General features: G+C 46.1%; 2 protein-coding genes across 2 annotated transcripts; one reads left to right on the top strand and one right to left on the bottom strand.

Moving 5' to 3' along the window:
- Positions 1-10,892: 10,892 nt before the first annotated feature.
- On the bottom strand, positions 10,893-16,441 carry PNRC1 (proline rich nuclear receptor coactivator 1). The gene is made up of 2 exons (XM_084827122.1): positions 15,854-16,441; positions 10,893-13,449 (listed from the first exon to the last, which is right to left on the bottom strand). The coding sequence occupies exons 1-2, from the start codon at positions 16,277-16,279 to the stop codon at positions 13,015-13,017; spliced, it is 861 nt and encodes a 286-aa protein (XP_084683248.1). The 5' UTR covers positions 16,280-16,441; the 3' UTR covers positions 10,893-13,014.
- Positions 15,502-17,497, top strand: LOC146359327 (BLOC-1-related complex subunit 6-like). The gene has a single exon (XM_084827123.1). The coding sequence runs from the start codon at positions 16,991-16,993 to the stop codon at positions 17,495-17,497; it is 507 nt and encodes a 168-aa protein (XP_084683249.1). The 5' UTR covers positions 15,502-16,990.
- Positions 17,498-18,977: the final 1,480 nt, after the last annotated feature.

Genomic DNA, 18,977 nt, shown 5'->3' with positions numbered 1-18,977 from the left:
GGGCTTCTGCTTCCGGAATCTTTGTGGGATTAGAGTGGGTCCTTTCCACGTGTCTTTTAAAAAAACACTAAACTTCTATGTGTTTCATTACAAAGCCACTAGGTGTTGTTGTTTTATTTGCAAAATGCGACTTTAAACAGTATACCCTCATTTATATCAACTCCATGGTGGGAGGAGGGAAAATGCCAGACTTTCATCATCGTGGAAAACAACGCAAAAGAGTTCACAAACAGCGGGAGGTTCCCTGGAGGAAGGCAGCATCGTGTACAGGACCTGCAAACTTCTGTGAGTAAGCAATCTCCATAGCAGGATAAAAAGCCCTGTGTGAAGGAGCCCTGTCATTACTAACTTAAGTCCCACTGGGTTCAGTGGGTCTACTTTTAAGTATGACTAAATCTGAATCCAACCCATCAGAGTTAATGGGACTTAAGCTGGTTGTAACTAACTTATCCCATTGATTTTAAGGATATAATTCTAGCCTCATATACTTAGGAGTAAGTCCCATTGAACTTAGTGGGTCAGCTTCTCCATACATCTTCATAGGATTAGGTAGTAAAGGACCTAAGCATGACTTTCTCTGTATTGGGTTCATCTTTCTTTCTTTCTTTCTTTCTTTCTTTCTTTCTTTCTTTCTTTCTTTCTTTCTTTCTCTTTCTCTCTCTCTCTCTCTCTCTCTCTGTGTACAACATGCTAGATTCTGAAGAGGTGCAGAGAATAGTTTTTATATGATCTGCTGTAAGGAAAAAGCCTGATGATGGAAAGTTGGCTAGAGTGATGATAGTGAAAGATAACACTTCCAGCTTTTTTTCTTGTAACTAGTAGAATCAAGCAGGGTGGGTATTTGCACTGCTTTTATTGTTTGGTTTCCTGATATGGTCCTCTGTTCTTTTCATTGTCTTTTCTTGTGTATAGTCACCCAGGGCCAGCCCCAGGTTTGAGGGGGCCCTGGGTGCAAGGTTCTCTCTGGGGCTACCCTAATGCAGCCCTGGTGGCCCACCCTAGTGAGCTTACCAGGAGCAGGAGGTGGTGAGCAGTGCCGCACACACGTAGCAGTAGGTGAGGCAACTGCAGCACCCATTGCCATCTTAGCTTCCCCATAATGCCTCTGGGCCCTATGGCAGGCTTTCTGGGGAAATTAAGATGGCGGTGGCTGGAGCCACTTTGCCCACCACTTTTCTTATCAAAGACAACATTTTTTTTAACCCACACACACAACCAAATTGATGTTGACATCAGACCCGGTGGGCCCTATAGGCCCTATGGGCCATGACATTTGCCCCACCATGACAGTGCTGAATCTGAGCCTACCCCATCATCATTAGTTCTATGGGTTTATAATTATGGGTTAAATTCATAGATGCACTAGCGGAAGAAATTCTGGCAGTGACTCTGCTCCATGAACTGTTATAAACAGCTACCAGAAGAATTTGTCTGGCTTTGTGCAAAAGATTGTGCAACACTTTGCACAAACAGAAGCACGCCTCTGGATTTCAGTTCCCCGTTCTCATGCAAGGTGCTTGTGCTAAGTCAGCAAAGAATCTTCGGCCTGCAGAAGAGGCCTTGTGCTTGAGGAAAAGCACCTCTGTATCCAATCTTACATGTTGATCATAAAATCCTATTTATTGATTGATTTGATTTGTACCGCACCTTTCTATGAAAAAATTGTATTTAAGGTGGCTTACAGGCATAATTGAAATTGATTAAAACAATAAAATTCATTAAAATACAATAAAACATAACAATTACAGAATAAAAAATAAAACCAGCACCCAACCCAACAGTCCCACTTATAGGCCAAAAGTCTTCTTGAATAAAGCATTCTTTGTCTGCTGGCAGAAGGACAGCAGAGAGAGAGTGAACTTAGGGAGCAATCCTATGGCCGTTAGACAGCAGCTAGACGGCCATAGGATATGCTGTTTTCTGGGAATCGACCTTGGAGCCCGCACTCCAAGGTCGGTTCCCAGAGAACCGACCTCCCCCCACTTCTGCGCTGCCTCAGAGGCAGTGCAGAACAGCCCTGTCCTCCACGCTCGCAAGAGGAGTGCGGAGCGGCCAAAAAGGGGCGTGTCTGGGAGCGTTCCAGGGCGGGCGGAAAAGCCTGTATGACATCCTATGTGTCGTACAGCGGCCTCCTCCCCCACTCAGACCTCCCACGGCTAGACAGCCGCAATCGGCTGTCTAGCCAAAAATGCAGGGCAGGAGGAGCGCGGAGGGAACAATCCCCTCCGTGCTTCTCCTGCCCTGCTTTGGATAGGTGGTCACCTCCAAGTTCGGAGGCGGCCGCCTATCTGGATAGGATTGTGCCCTTAGCCTCCTATGGAGGGAATTTCACAGCTTGGGAGCGGCCACCAAAAAGGCCCTCTTTTGGGTCGCCACCAAACATGCCTCTGAAGGAGGCAGTCTCATAAGAAGGGGCTCTCTAGAAGTTCTTAAGAACTGAGCAGGTTCTTATGATGGGATTAAGCCCCATTGAACAGAGTAGGTCTTATTTCTGCATAAACATACATAAGATCATGCAGTAAACCTTCATTTTGCCCTGACCCTGGTGACTAAAACCCAATATAAATAAACATGTTGTTAGGACAGATGAGATAACCTTTTTAATGTTAAAGAATTACAAGTTAAAACTAATGTATTTGAAAGAATGGTTCAGTATCTGTGTTTGCTCATGCCCATACAAGTAATAACATTACTTTACAACATCATGTTCACTGAGCTATAGTGGATTCAATTCAGGTATGCAATTTAACTGAGTTGTGGAAAAAGCTTTTATTTGTATCGCCAAAACTGTTCATATTTAAAGCTTGTTCTGAGAAATAGTCTTCATCCTTAGAGGTTTGCCTATTTAATTATTCTGAATAAATGTGCTTTTTAAAGTGATTCCCGCTGATCACTCTGAAATTATTACAGAGAAAGCTGTAATTTGCCTGCCAGAACAAAGCCTTTCTGAAGCTTACGGTAGTATAGGTGGAAAAGACTGAGGAAATCCACTAGAGGGTGCCCAAGATGTTTTGCACACATCAGCAGCTATGCTATCTTGCTGTGAACATGTCTCAGTGTTAATTACATACATTTTCTCTTTGAAGGCACACCAGACAGACATGACAAATACTTACTGAAGCAGGAAAGGGAGTATAGCTAGAAATGTAATGGAGTAATATGTGCCCTGTGCCAAGTGGGAAAAGTGGAGTGTGGAGAGGGATGTAGAAGACAAGACAGCATAGAAGCCTGGAAGGCACAAAGCTTCACATGAAATGGCCAAGACATGGAGCCTGCTTGAAATTGCATGGCCACTGCCTCTTATGGTGAGCTGTTTTGAGTATACCAGCTTGCCATGCAAATTGGACCCATGAGATGGCTTGTCTCCACACTGCTGCAAGCCACTGCGTGTCCTACAATGCATCATGCAATGGCTGTGCTGCAATACTCAGTATGGATTGGCACAGCACTGCCGGGTGTGGAAAATAACTAAGGCAAAGCCATGTCGTCTCGGCTTCTTCGGGCCTACATGGGAGATTCCTTAAAGGCCTAAAACTGTTGTCTCTGTTTCTTCCGTACTGAAGGAGAAACTGCTAGGACAGTAGAGATAGGTTATCTTGTTGGGACGGCAACTCACCCCACACCTATGAATCATCGTGCTTCCAAAATAATTGGGTCATAAATCTTAAGAAAGTTACAGGACTCTCAGGGAGGAACTGGGTGTGTGTGTGTGTGTGTGGTTCAGTAAATGTTTAGTTGATAATGAGCAGACTTGTGCCCTAGGCTTGGCTGATGTCACTTATTTAGCCACACTATGATTATAAATGTAACTGGTAAGTGTTGATCTGGGCTGCCTCTGGGTTGACAGAGCTGCCTTCGTTGTACACGAATAAACTCAAGTTGAATCTTACCCGTGTGTCCAGAGCTTAATTGGAGGGCAGCTGGGCACGGACTTCCAAGTCCAGTTTGGACTTTTACCACAATCTGGCAAGCCAGCCCGGAGGGCCCAGCTTTGCAGTGCAATCATGCCCCGCCCGATGCCTGAACAACCCAGCCGGCACTAAGTGAGTTCACCTTGGGGTCTTCTTGAACGGGCGGGATGGGTGTGCTTCAAAACCAAGGCCAACTCCAAGTAAGGTAAGATTCACTGGTAAAAAAAAAAAAAAAAAGGTGAGACCCCCTGGTTGGTTTCCTTTGTTTAAGGTGATGTCCATTAAGTATTGAAGACAGCCTTAACTGGTTGAAGGAGACAAAATGGGTGGGGGTTGGAGTGTTCCGACAGGGTCATCTCTAGATGTTATGCTTAAGCAATGGAATACTCTGCCAAGCATGGCTGGTTTCAGTAAAAAGTGCTTGGTTCTGTTGTGCACAGAAAACGGCCAGTTCTTAGTCAGTCATGGCCACCTGAAGGATCCTTCAACCAAAACATCTTAAGAGCTCTCCATCTTGTTGTAGAGGACAGGGTGCCTGAAAACATGGATTATTGGTGTCTCTGGGCTGATGTGGCTGAGAAAAGGCAGGCAAAAAGTAAAGCAGTGTCCTTCGCGAGCATACCATCTGTGCTGCCTCCGCCACCTTGTCCACCGCCCCCCTACCCAGAGAACCAAGATCTGGCGCCATCCCAAGGGATATATCCAGCTATAACCCAAATTCAAAGTGTCTGCACACAAAAGAGTGAAATAGGAGTTTTAAATGCCTACCCCGACCCCTGTCCCCTGTTAAATCTGAATGATGCAGCCGATTGGACAGTCATAACTCGGTACCAAGAACAGATGCGCACCGTTCTACAACAAATGGGTCAGAAAACTGTAAACTGGTCTAAGGTGCGGGCTGTGACTCAAGAAAAATCAGAATCCCCCACTGATTTCCTGGTTTGTTTGACTCACGCTCTGTGCATGTATGGAGGCATTGACCCTGATGAGGCATTGCATGCTGCCCTGATAGTAGGTATGTTTGTGGAGCAAGCCGCTCCTGATATTCAAAAATATTTCAGGGAACACCAGCCAGGGTGGCAGGAAAATAGTGTGGAGATGCTGGCAATGTGAGGGGAATCAAAGGCAAGAAGGTCAGTGGACTGGGCAGTGGTAAGGGCAAGGGCCCACCACTTACCAGGGAGCAGAAAGTATTGGAACATCAGAATGACAGGTAAAAGGAGGTCTAGAGTTGGTTGGTAGCGAGAGTCAAACCCCAACAGCTAGAAATTGAAATTGGCAAAACCTTTTCTGACCCTTAAATGGGAAACCTTATGACTGTCTTCTTGATACTGGCACTGCAAAAAGCATGCTGAATAAAATCACCTTACCCCTATCTGGTTCTGGAAAAAGTGTCATAGGAATTGATGGGAAATTATCCACTGTTCCCTTGAGTCAACCAGTTACGGTTAAAATTGGTCCTTTTGCAGCAGATCATTCCTTCCTGATGATATCAAAAAGCTCAATAAACCTCTTGGGAAGAGACCTGCTAGCAAAGTTAAATGCTTTTATCAGTTGCAGCCGAGATGGGCTCTATGTCAGCTTGCCTTCCTCCAGTGTCATGGCTTTTTTGGAGGAGGCCAGTCCCCCGACAGACGCAGATCTGCCGGAGGAGCTCAGAGGGTTGCCATCTGAGTACTGGGCGGAAGATTCGGGTGAAGTTGGTCTGCTAAACTCTGCAGCTCCTGTAAAAATTACCGTCCGTAATGACATGCCTCCCGCCCACGAGTGAAGCAATATCCCATGTCATTGGAAGCCAGAGAATGCATTGGGAAACTAATTGAAAAAAACTCTTAAAGCAAGGTGTCTTAGTACAATGTTCTTCACCATGTAGCACCCCAGTTCTGGCTGTCAAAAAGAGGGAGGAGTCAGGACAGCCCCGCAGTTACCGCATGGTACAGGACCTGAGGCTAATCAATAAATTTGTGATCCCAAAACATGATGTTGTCCCAAATCGCGCCACCATAATATGCAGCATCCCTGCAAGTATTAGACCTGATATTTTACTTTGTGCATGCTCAGAGGAAGATTGCAAAATTGATTTGGTTGTATTAGCTAACGCCTTAGGTGAAAGAGGACATAAAATTGCAAAGAGGAAGTTGCAGTAGTGTAAGTCTGAAGTTGAATATCTGGGACACATTCTGTCTTGTGGAACTGGAAAGTTATTTTATAAACGTGTGCATGCCATTACAAAAATGAATGCCCCCTCTACCAAAACCCAGGTCAGAGCCCTGTTGGGCATGTTGGGGTATTGCAGAGCTTAGATCCCTAGTTTCTCTGAAACTGTGAAGCCATGGTTAGAAAAAACAAAGGCTGCAGCCCCAGACGAGTGTGAAAAGACGAAGCTTGACTCCCAGGCTTGGAAACAAGTAAAGACTCTCCTTGTATCCGCTCCAGCTCTAGGTCTCCCAGATTATACGAAACCTTTTGTTTTATTTGTACATGAGAAATGTGGTGTAGCTTCTGGGGTTCTCTGTCAAAATGTTAGACCGCTTAGGAGGCCAGTAGGGTATTGCTCTGGATGCCCCATGCAGTATCCGCTTTGTTAACCCAGCAGAATACCCAGCATTTTTCCAACACCTGTTATACCAAATACGAGACTTTATCGCTCCAAACTCCAGAATTAACTATTCCATGCTGTATTGTGTTAAACCCCGCAACTCTTATGCCTGAGCAAGATCCAGATCTCCCACATGACTGTAAAGCAGTTATTCGTGAAGTGCAAATGCCTAGAGATGTTCTGAAAGACACACCTTTGCAAGGTTCTGAATTCATTTGGTTTGTTGATGAGTCTTCCAGGCTGGTGGATGGAATCTGTAAGACAGGCTGTGCAGTAGTGTCAAACACAGAAGTAATTGCCTCTGGACCCCTGCCAGGAAATAAAAGTGCACAAACCGCGGAACTGACTGCTTTAGCCAGAGCTTGTGAAAAAGGAGGAGAGAGATCTCTGACTGTCTACACTGATTCTAAATATGCCTTTGGAGTTTGTCATGCTATAGGTGCCCTATGGAAAGAGCGAGGATTCATCACAGCAGCGGGGAAACCAATTTCCAACGGTCTTGAAATCGACAGGCTGCTGAATGCAATCCATTTGCCTCAAGAATTAGTAGTAGTGCATTGCAAAGCTCACGGGACTGGTAATGACCCTGTCACCCAAAGGAATGCCAAGGCAGATATGGAGGCGAAATCAGCCACCCTTCGTCCACTGCCTCCTGAACACCACCTCTGTGTTGTGATACCAGCCCCACCCTTATTAACATGGTGGGAACTTGCCAGTGCAGAGGAGAAAAAAGTGTGGCAAGCAGCCGGAGCTATACAAGATAGCACTGGGGCTTGGGCTGTCCCAGATGGCAGGCTTGTTTTACCAAAAGCAGGTCTAAGGCCAGTTATTACAACAGCACCACAGCCAGGGGAATGTGGGTAGTGCTGGGTTGGCAAAGAGAATTTGCAGAGAATGGTTTGCCCCAGGTATACATCAAATGGCTAAGCGGCTGGTTTCTGCTTGCCCTCAGTGTGTGCAGGAGAATGCAAAAGCCATGCCGCCTGGGCCCCAAGGTGGAAGACCATGGGTGCAACTGCCATTTGAATCCATTCAGATTGATTTTGCTCATTTGCCCAAAACACAAGGATTGCAGTGGCTGTTAGTCATTGTAAATAAATTATCGGGATGAGTAGAAGCTTTCCCCTGCAGGAAAGCCACAGCCTAAGAGGTGGGGAAACATTTAATGAAGGACATTGTCCCGAGATTCGGCCCGGCTCAGTGTGTATTCTCATATCTAGGATCACATTTCACTGCTGCACTAACACAGGTCCTGTCAAAGTGTTTAGGGATCACCTGGCATCTCCATACCCCCTACCACCCCCAAAGCGCTGGGCAAGTAGAAAGAAAAAATGCCACTCTTAAAAGGAGGCCAGCTAAGATCTGCAAAACTTCCCACCTCACCTGGCCTACTGCACTTCCTCTAGTCTTATTATCAGTAAGAACCACCCCATGACAGCCCATCGGTCTGTCTCCTTATGAGATTTTATTTGGAAGGCCTCCACCAATCTGCCGAGAATGGGCTGTTCCTCATGTTACACTGCTAGGAGGGGATGAAGACTTAACTGCTTATATTATTCAGCTCCAGGGCCAGTTCCAGTGTATCCGCAGACACATGGGCGACGCGCAACCACTGCCCCTTGATGTGCCAGCTCATCCATTCCTACCCGGAGACAAGGTCTACATTCGCACATGGACAGCCGAAAGCCTCCAAGAATGCTAGACTGGTCCCCACCTTGTGTTGCTGACCACTCACACAGCAGTAAAGGTGAATGGAAAGTCTGCTTGGATCCACTACACCTATTGCTCAAAGCGTCCGTCAAAAGGCTCTTCTGATCCTGCACTTGCAGGAGCGAGTGAAGGTGAGGACCACACGCAGCAGGGGAACAGCACCACTAGCTTTTCTCCGGACGCTATGGACGAAGCAAGGCCAGAAGTAGAAGCAGAGGAGGAACAGGCTCATCACGCAAGTACTGACCTGTCTGACTTTTCACAACTCACACATGCAGTGAACCACTGGGAAGAGGCACACGCCCCACCGTCTGACAGAGCTTGGTCAGCTCTGCCAGACTATCTGAGGGTCCACCCACAACCTCAGTGGGTGATTGAACATTATAACCAGCAGGATCAACCTTTAAAATTTAAAATCAAAAGAAAGTAATAAAAATTGATCCTATGTGGTGATACTGGGCAATAGTTGGATTTGGGTTGCTATCAGGGTTAAGTGTTACAGCGTGCATGCTGGAGAAGAGCTTGCACTGGCAGAATGTTTGGACGTGTTGTTTTAATCTGCCTTCTATCTTCTTGTATAGGTGGTCCTCGTGAGCCAGTATTACAGATTGATCCTTCCCCAAGTAGCGTTCTGGTTATAACTCAGAGCATCCAACAAACCTTTGCACTTTCAGACTGTTAGATCTGTTTAGTGGCCTCTAAGGCTATCTCGGTTCCAATGCCCTAGGAGGCCAAACCTTTGAGTGCAGCTAACTTGGCAAGCCCCCTGGTTCTTTTTAAGTCAGATAACAGCACTTGGAAGGATTTGGCGTTTCCATATGCTCACACATGGTGGTCTGTCATTCCTACATTGAAAACATTCTGTTTTAATAGTACCCGTAAAGATGGACCGTTTTGGGATAAGTACAGCTGTGTTTGAACCCAATATAGTAGTACGAGATTTGACATATCTCACCAGTAGACTCATCAGGCTGCAAGCAGTAGGTGAAGTATTTGCCAATCATACTGCAGATGCCTTGGGCCTGGTTGCTACTCAGATGACTTAAATGTGAGAAACCATCATCAAGAACAGAGTGGTTTAGACTATCTGCTGGCAGCTGAAGGTGGCCTGTGTGGAAAATTTAATTGGTCTGACTGTTGTCTAAAGATCGATGACAATGAGAAAATTGTAAAACAATTAGCAGCAGACATTAGGGAAGTAGCGCATGTACCTGTACAAGCCTGGAAAGGATGGAATCTTGTAGACTGGGTAACCGGATGGCTCCCAACCTCGCCTGGTTGAGGCAAGGCTTTCTCATTGTGTTGGGTATTCTATTTGTGGTATTGTTCTTATCCTGTATCTTTGCATGCTTTACGTCTTGTATAAAAAAAGACAAGTTAGCCAGCAATTTCTTGCTACGTATCAAGGCTTGCCTCAGGAAGAGGTAGAAAATTGGAAAGAACTGCTGAAGCAGTGGGCTGACGGCACTCTCTAGGTGATCCAATATGAAGAATTCAGCTCCTATTGGATCAATTGAGGGAATGTGGAAAATAACTAAGGCAAAGCCATGTCGTCTCGGCTTCTTCGGGCCTATGTGGGAGATTCCTTAAAGGCCTAAAACTGTTGTCTCTGTTTCTTCCTTACTGAAGGAGATACTGCTAGGACAGTAGAGATAGGTTGTCTTGTTGGCACAGCAACTCACCCCACACCTATGAATCATCGTGCTTCCAAAATAACTGGGTCATAAATCTGAAGTTGCAGGACTCTCAGGGAGGAACGGGGGTGGTGGTGTTCAGTAAAAGTTTAGTTGATAACGAGCAGACATGTGCACTAGGCTTGGCTGATGTCACTTATTTAGCCACACTATGATTATAAATGTAACTGGTGAGTGTTGATCTGGGCTGCCTCTGGGCTGACAGAGCTGCCTTCATTGTTCATGAATAAACTCGAGTTGGATCTTGATTGTGTGTCCAGTACTTAATTGGAGGGCTGCTGGGCATGGACCTCCAAGTCCAGTTTTGGACTTTTACCACACGGGACTTCTCAGGACTACTGTCTTTTTAATTAGTAGCTTCCTCCTTGCTTCCCCTCCCGCCCTTAAAAAAAAGAAGAAAAAAAGAAGTGAAATTGTGCTACTAAAAAAGGACGGTTTTGACTGCAAAGATAAAAACTAAAGACCCCTGCTCCCAGGACCATTCAGGAATGCTGTGGGTATTGGCAGTTGAACAGGAAACAACTGAAAGAAAGGGGTAAGGAGAAAGTTGTTAATGATGGCATAGTTGCAAGTTGAAGTGGGACCTTTGCTGAATAGGACTTCTAAGTAAACATATAGTAGAATCTTACCCAGCACTGCAAGATTTTTATTAAGGGAAATAGGGCTATATTTGGTGCTGCATGGAACCACCATTTAAATTCTTCCAGCTGATTGTGGAAACACAAGGCCTCAGCGGTGCAAAAGGTCTCCAGTGTGTGAGAGCATCTAATGTTTGGCAGGAATACTGGAGACAAACTAAGCAGTGTGATCTGCTCCCTATTGTGAATAGCACACAGAAAATTGTTCGCTACAGCTCTTATAAACTATGATCAATAGAGATCCCCTCCCCTCGTTCTCCCAGGGACCTATTGCTCTCGAAGTGTGCTTTAATTTTTTTTGTCAGGTATTTCAGGTCAAATAGTTGTGGCATATTGGGACAAAAAATTAACATAGGGCATTTTTTTTTTTAAGCTTAGTTGATTATTAAATGCAACTGTAGTGAACATAATAAATTAGATTTCTCTAGGGCAAAGGTGGGCTACTTGTGACCCTCCAGATGTTTTAGCTTACAGCTCCCATCAGCTCTAGCCAGGATAGCGAAAGGTGAGGAATGATGGGAGTTGCAGTTTCCTGCCCCTGCTCTAGGGCATCAGAACATTTTCCAACGCATACTGAAATTTTTCCTATGCAAATAGATGTAATTTGCATCGGAAAATTTTCTAATTCAGAATTTTCCACCCCCCCCCCCCATCATTGAGGGTATTTAGGCTATGTCTACAAAATTTTGCATCTAATATTTTGGTGAGCTTGTTTTGGATGTTACATATTAATAATTGTTCTGGAACTTCTGACCCAAAAAAGGCAAAACATTGAAAACAAAACAGTTGTTCCAGCAAAATAGGGTAACTTTTACCCGAGTTATCAAAAAAGGTTTTCTCTTTGCACATATTTGACAAAAAACACTGTTTATGTCACCCAGAATGTGACCATCAAGTTCTCTCCCCATCTGTACCCAATTCTACATCCTATTAAAATTAATGGCAGGCTATTTCAGGTTCATGGAGAGCACAATTTTGTCTTTTGCCTAACTACTCTTTTTACCATGTGCTTATACAGAATTAGCAAATTGGAATCTGAGCAATTAACACCCCAGAAGATTTATTTCAAGTTTGATTGTATTTCATAGCTTTACATTTCTCTACTTATGTTCTCTGTAAAACTGAAAGGAACCGCAACGTATTTTCCACTCTGTCTCCAATTTGGGGAGTTTCGTTCAAGACCATTGGTGCGTGTCTCATGCTTCTTCAGTCCTTGCTCCCAATAGGGGGCCTCAGGCAAGTCACAATAGCCCAGCTCCAGCCATAGCAACAAGCAGCTATGTATGTGCAGCCCAAGATAGTAGATGGGAAGGTTGATGGAAATTAACAAGCCCATCCCCACAATGCAAGATGTACAAGGGCCATAGTGGGTGTGTTTCATCTGACTACATATCCACATTATGATGTGCACTTGTATCCCATTTGTATGCATGCTTCAACATCCAGTAATGGAATGCGGGCACCAATGCTGCTTCCACATATGGAATTCCCTTGAGGCAAATGGGTGTGGAGAGCCTACTTCTTTTCTGCAATTGCACAAAACACCTTACAAGGCCACTGAGAGTACCATGGAGAGGACTACAGAGCACTCAATGTTTAAAATAGACTTAAGGCTGCAATCCTATATGCAGTTACCAAGGAGTATGCTCCACTGAACTCAAAAGGTAGACATGTATAGGATTGTGCTGCAGCTAATTAGTACATAAATGCCAGTAAGGTGTAATGGAAGTGTGTAATTTGTAGTATTTAAAAGGTGGAAGTCACAACATTGACAAAACACAGGGATATCCAATACTCTGGCTGCTGCATCACGATGCATTCAGACAGAACAACTCACAAAGAATGCCAACCAAGTAAGGGGAGGCCAAATTGTTTTATTTAAACTCTTTTTTAAAATAACCAATTATCTCTGGAAGATAGCTCAGCTACTCTTTGTTAGAGAATCAGCAGTGCTACATTTTGGGCTTCGTAAATCAATTCCAAATTCATCTTTGCAAGGAGAAATTATTTTAACTCCATATACTGTTTCAAAGAAATTCATTGTATAAAAGCTTCTTATTCAATGATGTATTGTGCCACAGATTGCAAAACATTTCAGTAGTGCATTAGTAACGTTTTCACATTTCCATTAGAACCTTGAGATGAGAGCTTTTCTTCTTTCAAAGTCTCAGTACCTTGTGCAAACACTGTCAGGTCTTTCAATGTGTTAAGCACACATTAGGTGTCCATTATTATATACAAAAACCATCTACCACATGGGCAGTGTAAAATACATCCTTTCATAACAAAACTAAAATGTACCTCAAAATATGAATATACACATTACATGATATACACTATTTACACAACCATAAAAAATAGAGTACAAGTTTGTGATTTTAAGACTTGACAGTCTTTTGCAGATCATGTTGCAACACGGCAGGTTTTAAATTCCTAGCATGTTCAACGTAAATATCCATAAGCTATGCTTGAACTTTTAAGAGAGTTTTTAGATGGACTGCCATCATCTCCCTGTTTTGGTCAGAATATTCAACAGTGCTTCCTACCCAATGACTGGGAGGCTTTGGAAGGACACTGGGTGAAGGAGGATCACTAAATTTTGCCCCAGCATAGTTTTCTTTTTGGTTGGCTTCAGTCAGAAAGATGGGTTTCTTTGATTTCACATTTTCTGTATTTTTCAGAGGCTTTTTCTCCTGCTTTTTAATAAGCTCAGGCGACTCCGATTCATGCCAGAAGTTGTTTTCACTCTTTTTTGTAGGCGGAAATTTGTTCAGTGGTAGATTACATTTACTTCTCTGTCTGTTAGTCTTTGATTGGTCACACAGATGTATACCATGAATAGGTTGATTGTAAGGAATGATAACCTTCTCAGACTTTCCAATCCTGTTTCTGAGCAACTGCAAAGATAAAAGATATCATAAACATTTAGCTATGGTCGTATCTATTGTATCAAAGTTAGTTGTCTCTCACATTCACTCTCACTCTTTACTGGGACCTTTTTCATGACATGACAGCCCACTGTGAGTTATTTAGCCAACAGTGAGGCTGCAGCACAAGTGGCCACCATTTTGGATATGCAACCCCTGCTCAGGGGTTGCTGTGTCATGCAAAGCCAACAAGCATGGGTTATGCGAGGGTTAAACAACCCTCGCATAACCCCTGGTTTGTTTTAGGGTTATGTGAGGGTTGTTTAACCCTTACATAAGCCATGCTAGCTGGGTTTGCACAACATAACCCCTAAGTGGGGTTTGCATATGCAATATGGTGCCTACGGGCACTATGGCTAGTCATAGGTTAAATAACCCACAATGAGCTGTGGCATGTCATCTGAACCTGGACATTGTGTTAAATGACTTTGTCATGTCTACAGCCAACTTGTGTAGAAGGCTACAGATACAACAAAACTCCTAAACACTTTCAAAACATTTTCAAAGGGTGAAATCTGTCAATTTACATCTTGTCAGGTCACATAAAGCGGTATTCTCTGTTTGCAGCACACCTATTTTTACATAAGAATTGGCATGAACTAGACATAGCCAACACATGCCCAACTAATTTTATTTCCCATGGCTTGCTCTGGCTTCTAGTGTGGGAGAATTGGGATAAGCTGAATCAGCAAAATGAGCTTAGCCAGAATAAGTTGCTCCTAACTTCTGATCACCTCTTTCTCTGAAGCTCAGCAAGTATCTCTTTAAAAAGTTCATACCTCAAGCCCAAACAAGTTTACTTGGAAATCAGTCCTAATTTAATTGAATAGAACATTCTGAAGTGACTTTTTGTTAGTGCTGTAACCTCAGTCCACTGGGACTGGTACCCCCTCTATCCCAGAAAGGACATCACAGCAAGGGAAGACCAGCCTGGCCCATCCATCAGCCAGAGAAGGAACAGTTGCAGGGAGCTTGCTTCTCCCCTACCTCCCTGAAAGAACTCCAAACTACCAGTTGCCCTAGGACAGCAGAAATGGCCTCTGAAATGGCCCAAGGACCTGGGAATTGCACAACTTCTATCCAAGTAAATGAGAACAGCAAGGGAAAATGTGCCTGGCCACAACTGGATATAAATGCCTGTTTACAGCTCACCATTTAATTTTGGCATCATCAAACCTGATCTCCCTCCTCTACTGTCTCCCTTCACTCCCCTTTCCCTGGTTTGTCTTGCCTTATCTTTTTAATTTCTAAGCCTGAAGGTGGGGCTGCCATCTCACTTTTGATTAGTGTAAGCTTTTTGTGACACAGTATTTGTCTAGAAAGCAAAATGCAAAAATCTAACAAAAACTAAGCAGCATACTTCACAGAGGGCACTAGCAACGTATGCCTAGTATGCTTATTCAGAAGTAAGTCTCAGTGATTTCAATGGGGTTTACTTCCAAGTAGATATGTACAGGGCTGCTACCTATTCATCTTCAGGAGGATCACTTAGGCAGAAACACGGGGCCGTCTTATACTGGGTTGGGCTGTTGCTGCATCTAATTCAGCCATCAAGCTTCATTTACTAAAAAGCCCAGCAGCAGGTTCCTGAGAGATGAACAGAACTCAGCTCGAACCACATGCATTTAAGCTGCCATCCTGCGCACACATACAACGTAGGCAGTGCAAGTGAAATCGCTGGGCCCTACTTCCAAGTAAGCACGCAGAGACTGCACTGTTGGATTTCTCTTCTCGTGGGCTGTGCATTCTAAACCCGCATCGGACTGCGCCCTTGAAGTTCTCCCGCCAGAGGCCGAACTACTCCAGTCAGGGAGCCTCTAAAGGTACGAACGAGGGAACCAAATGGCCCTTTCATATCTTGGCCACGGGAGGAAGGGCTTTGAGGCAACCCGAGTTCAACAACGTCAGCATAGGTGGCCCTGCCCAGAATGACTGCGCAGCCACAGCGAGGGCTTCCCGACGAAGGCGGCCCTCCCTCGCTTCTTCCCCTCCGAGTACAGGGCGCAGGGGAGCCAAAGGCCACCGCATCTCCGACGCGACCAGAGCGAGCCCCTCCACGCCCCCTCCCCTTTCCTCCATTGGGCACGGCGGCGCCGTCACGTCCCTGCCCCCCCCGGGCTAAATCGGGCTGTTGCTGGGCGCAGCTAACAAGCTCATTGGCGGATTCTTTTAACCTATCAGCGGCCGTGCAATCTCACTTCGCCCTCGCTCAGGAAAGACGACAGACGTAACGGAAACTTCCTTCCCCTTCCCAACTGTCAGATGGGACCGGCGCAGCCCGTCCCTTCAGCGCCGCCCCCCTCGAGCTTGGAGAAACAACGGCTTGTCCCTTCACTCCGTTAGCGCCCCCCCCCGTCTTCACCCCGTTCCTTACCTCTTTCCTGAGGGGTTTACTGATGCTGACGGGGGCTGTTCTTGGCGAAGCTGCCGGAGCTTCCTCCGTCGGGACTGTTTCTAGCCCAGGCTCTGACGAGGCGGCGGGAACTTCGTAGGGGTTGTGCGTCCCCTGCGCGGTGTTCCTTCGCCCCAAGCCGGCGCGGTGTTGCTGGTACTGCTGGTAACGGCTTTGTAAGAGGCCAGAGGGAGCGGACCGAATTTTCCCTCTCCGTCGCCTCACTCTCTTCAGCGCTGGCCGTGCACTGCCACCTGGTCCCACCGGGCAGCAGCCCGGCTGGTGGCTTTCGCCGCTGTAGTCGGCCCGCATGAGGCGTTGAAAAAGGGACGTGGGAAACCGCCGGGGATCCTCGGTACCGGCCGAGATCCGGGCTAGAAAGGGTGAAGGCGCTGTGGTAGTCACCATGGTGGATTAGGATTCGCGTAATAGCGCGAGGGTGGTGAAAAATAGTGGGGTTGGTGGACAAAGAAAAGCAGTCGGAATGCAGGGATGTGACTGCGGAGCGTCAGCTTGGGCTGCGCTGGTTAGGCGAGCAGATCCGCTGCTAGGAGAACATGGCGGGGGAGTGAGGAGAATTCGCCACAACGCCCCACTGTTGTTACTCGAGAAGGCCGCTCCCCCTTCCGGGTGGCCGCCAATCGGAACAAAAAGGCTGCATGGGAGGCCCGCCTCTCCTCGCCGTTGTTCAATCAGCTCAGACCGTGGCCCTTGATGGGCCGTCACTTCCCAATCAAGAGAGACACAAACACTGCGGAGGCCCGCCCTCTTTCCCAGATGAGTCCGTCCTCTTAACTTCTTCGTTAGCGAAGTGAGAAAGTGGCGAGGGGGCAGAGAGAAGCAGACCCTGTGCCGGGTTTCGTAGGCTGTATTCCTAAGCACGTTGGCTTGGGAGTAAACTCCATCAAATATAGTTGGATTTACTTCTGAGTAAACAAGAATAAGATTGCGCTGTTAGGCAGCAGCCTCCAATCAGAAAAGACACGTAACATTTGCCCCACCTCCATTGTTTGTGTGTCGCCTAATCAGGAAAGACCGTAAAGAGCGGAAAGGGGGGTGTGGGGGGAGCTGAGACAGCAAAGCCCGAACGGTCCTTGGAAGTTCCTTGTAGGGTCAACTATGGCGGAGGAGGAAGCGGCGGTAGTGGTTGCTCCGCAGGGCTCGGACGCCGCTAGCTTCTTGCAGGAGGAGCCTGGCACTCTGGAGCCCGAGGGCACCGTGCGCTGGGACGGGCGCCTCACCCACTTCGTGGCGAGCAACTTCGAACATCAGATCCGGCTCAGCGCCTCGACCTCCTCCGGCTGCGTGATCCCCGCCGTTGACTCCAAAGCTCTGCAGGACTTGGCGGCCGTGGCTGTCCAGGTGGCGGCGCAGGTGGATGAGCTGCTGCGGAGCGTGCATGGCGCCCTGCAGGCCCTGACGGCCCTCAGCGTGGGCTGCATCCAGACCTATCGGGACGGCGTGGAGAGCCTGGGGGAGACCGTGGACGCGAGCATCCGCTCCATGTACACGCTGATGGCGCGCTGCGAGGAACTAGACAGGGAGATGCAGCCCGTGTCTGCCCTGGCCAGGCGCATCCGGGACATGAAGAGCGCACTGGAGAGACTCGAGGGGCTCTGCAAATAGGCCGAGCGCTTCCTGGGACTGCGGAGGTCTCACCCCCCCCCCCCACAGTTTTGTGCCTTTTGCTTAACAAAGTAAGCCGGACTCTAGCCTGTCGCCACCACGCTGATGGCTTGTTCTTCAAAGCACTTTGTTCTGTTCTGTGTTGGTCTCAGGACACTTGTCTCGCTTAAGTCACGTTTCTAAGAACGGTGTGGAAAATCAGTTGTGCCACTTAATAAATCAACCAGTCCTTTCTCATCCTGTGGCCTTCTCTCTTGCAACAATGTGTGACAGGCCCTAGATGCAAACAGCATTTCCAAACGTACATAGGTAGTTCTGTTAAACTAATTAGCTTACAGCCCGTATATTGCCGTAATAGGAATTTCATGGAATGCAATTCAACAGAACAATTCTGTGCATGTTTACTCAGAAGTAAGTCCTACTGTGTTCAGTGAGGTTTATTCCTAAGTAAAGGTTCACAAGATTTCAGCCTACAGCAGCAATCATAAATACATTTGCTAGGCAGCAAGTCCCATCAAAAACACTGGAATTTAACTTCTGAATAATTGCATTGGATTGCACTGTAAATATCTGAGGCGTTACGTCTGCAAGTCCTTACGTACATACAGTTCAATTAGCTGAAATATAATCCTAGTTCTTGAAAGATAAAGAGTAGTTCATAGACTCACTAGCTGAGGTATGTTCAAAATAATGCACAGTAATTGCTAAACACATGAGGGTGCAGTGTTAACGCTTAACTTTTGTTTCATGCATTTAGTGGAATACTCAAGATAAATATTGACCGATATTGGTCATAACCTAATGTTTAGCTTTTAAATTGAGGTAATTCCCAAACCACTACTGGTGTAGTTTATTAGTCCCATAGTTCTGTTTTTTGACAGAAGCTTGAATTCTGGACCTTACATTGTATTAATTACGTTGATTCACAAGTCAACCAAGCTACAATATTTGGATTCAAGCTTGTTGAGGGAATTAATGTAATACTGAGAGCTTGTGTATTGTAGTGACTAAGAGAGTGTGAGCTGGAAATTCCCAGGCTCAAATCTGGCCTCACCCATGAGCTCATTAGATGACCTTAGATAAGGCCACTGTACTCAGGCACATATACTGAAGCTAGGGAGGGCTGGTCACAGCCTGGATACCTTATGTATCCATGCTTTAGATAGAGCAGATATGGGTGGGCAGACATTATAGGCTTGTGGGTTCTTTGTTTTTCAGTAGAACCTCAAGGTCCACCAACTAGAGCCAGGTGCAAAAAAGTGGCTCATGAAGGTGAACATAGAGCAAGGTGCCCCTTGAATTTGTTTTCGGTTCCAGAGCTGGAGCTGCCACATAAATCCTCTCCCATACACATCTACACCTGTTTTCCTCCAAGCTTCCCTAATTTAGGAGGGGAAAAAGGCCTTTTGTTTTCACTGGGAGTCAGAAACTTGTGATGATCTATTGCAAGTAACCCAGAGATCTATCTGTAGAGCCCAAG

The sequence above is a fragment of the Heloderma suspectum genome, chromosome 1, assembly GCF_057233095.1.
Source record: "Heloderma suspectum isolate Gila_16-S chromosome 1, 16-S_ref, whole genome shotgun sequence".
Taxonomy (NCBI): domain Eukaryota; kingdom Metazoa; phylum Chordata; class Lepidosauria; order Squamata; family Helodermatidae; genus Heloderma; species Heloderma suspectum.
The sequence above is the reverse complement of the archived record's forward strand: the minus strand, read 5'-3'. Positions and strand labels throughout refer to the sequence as shown.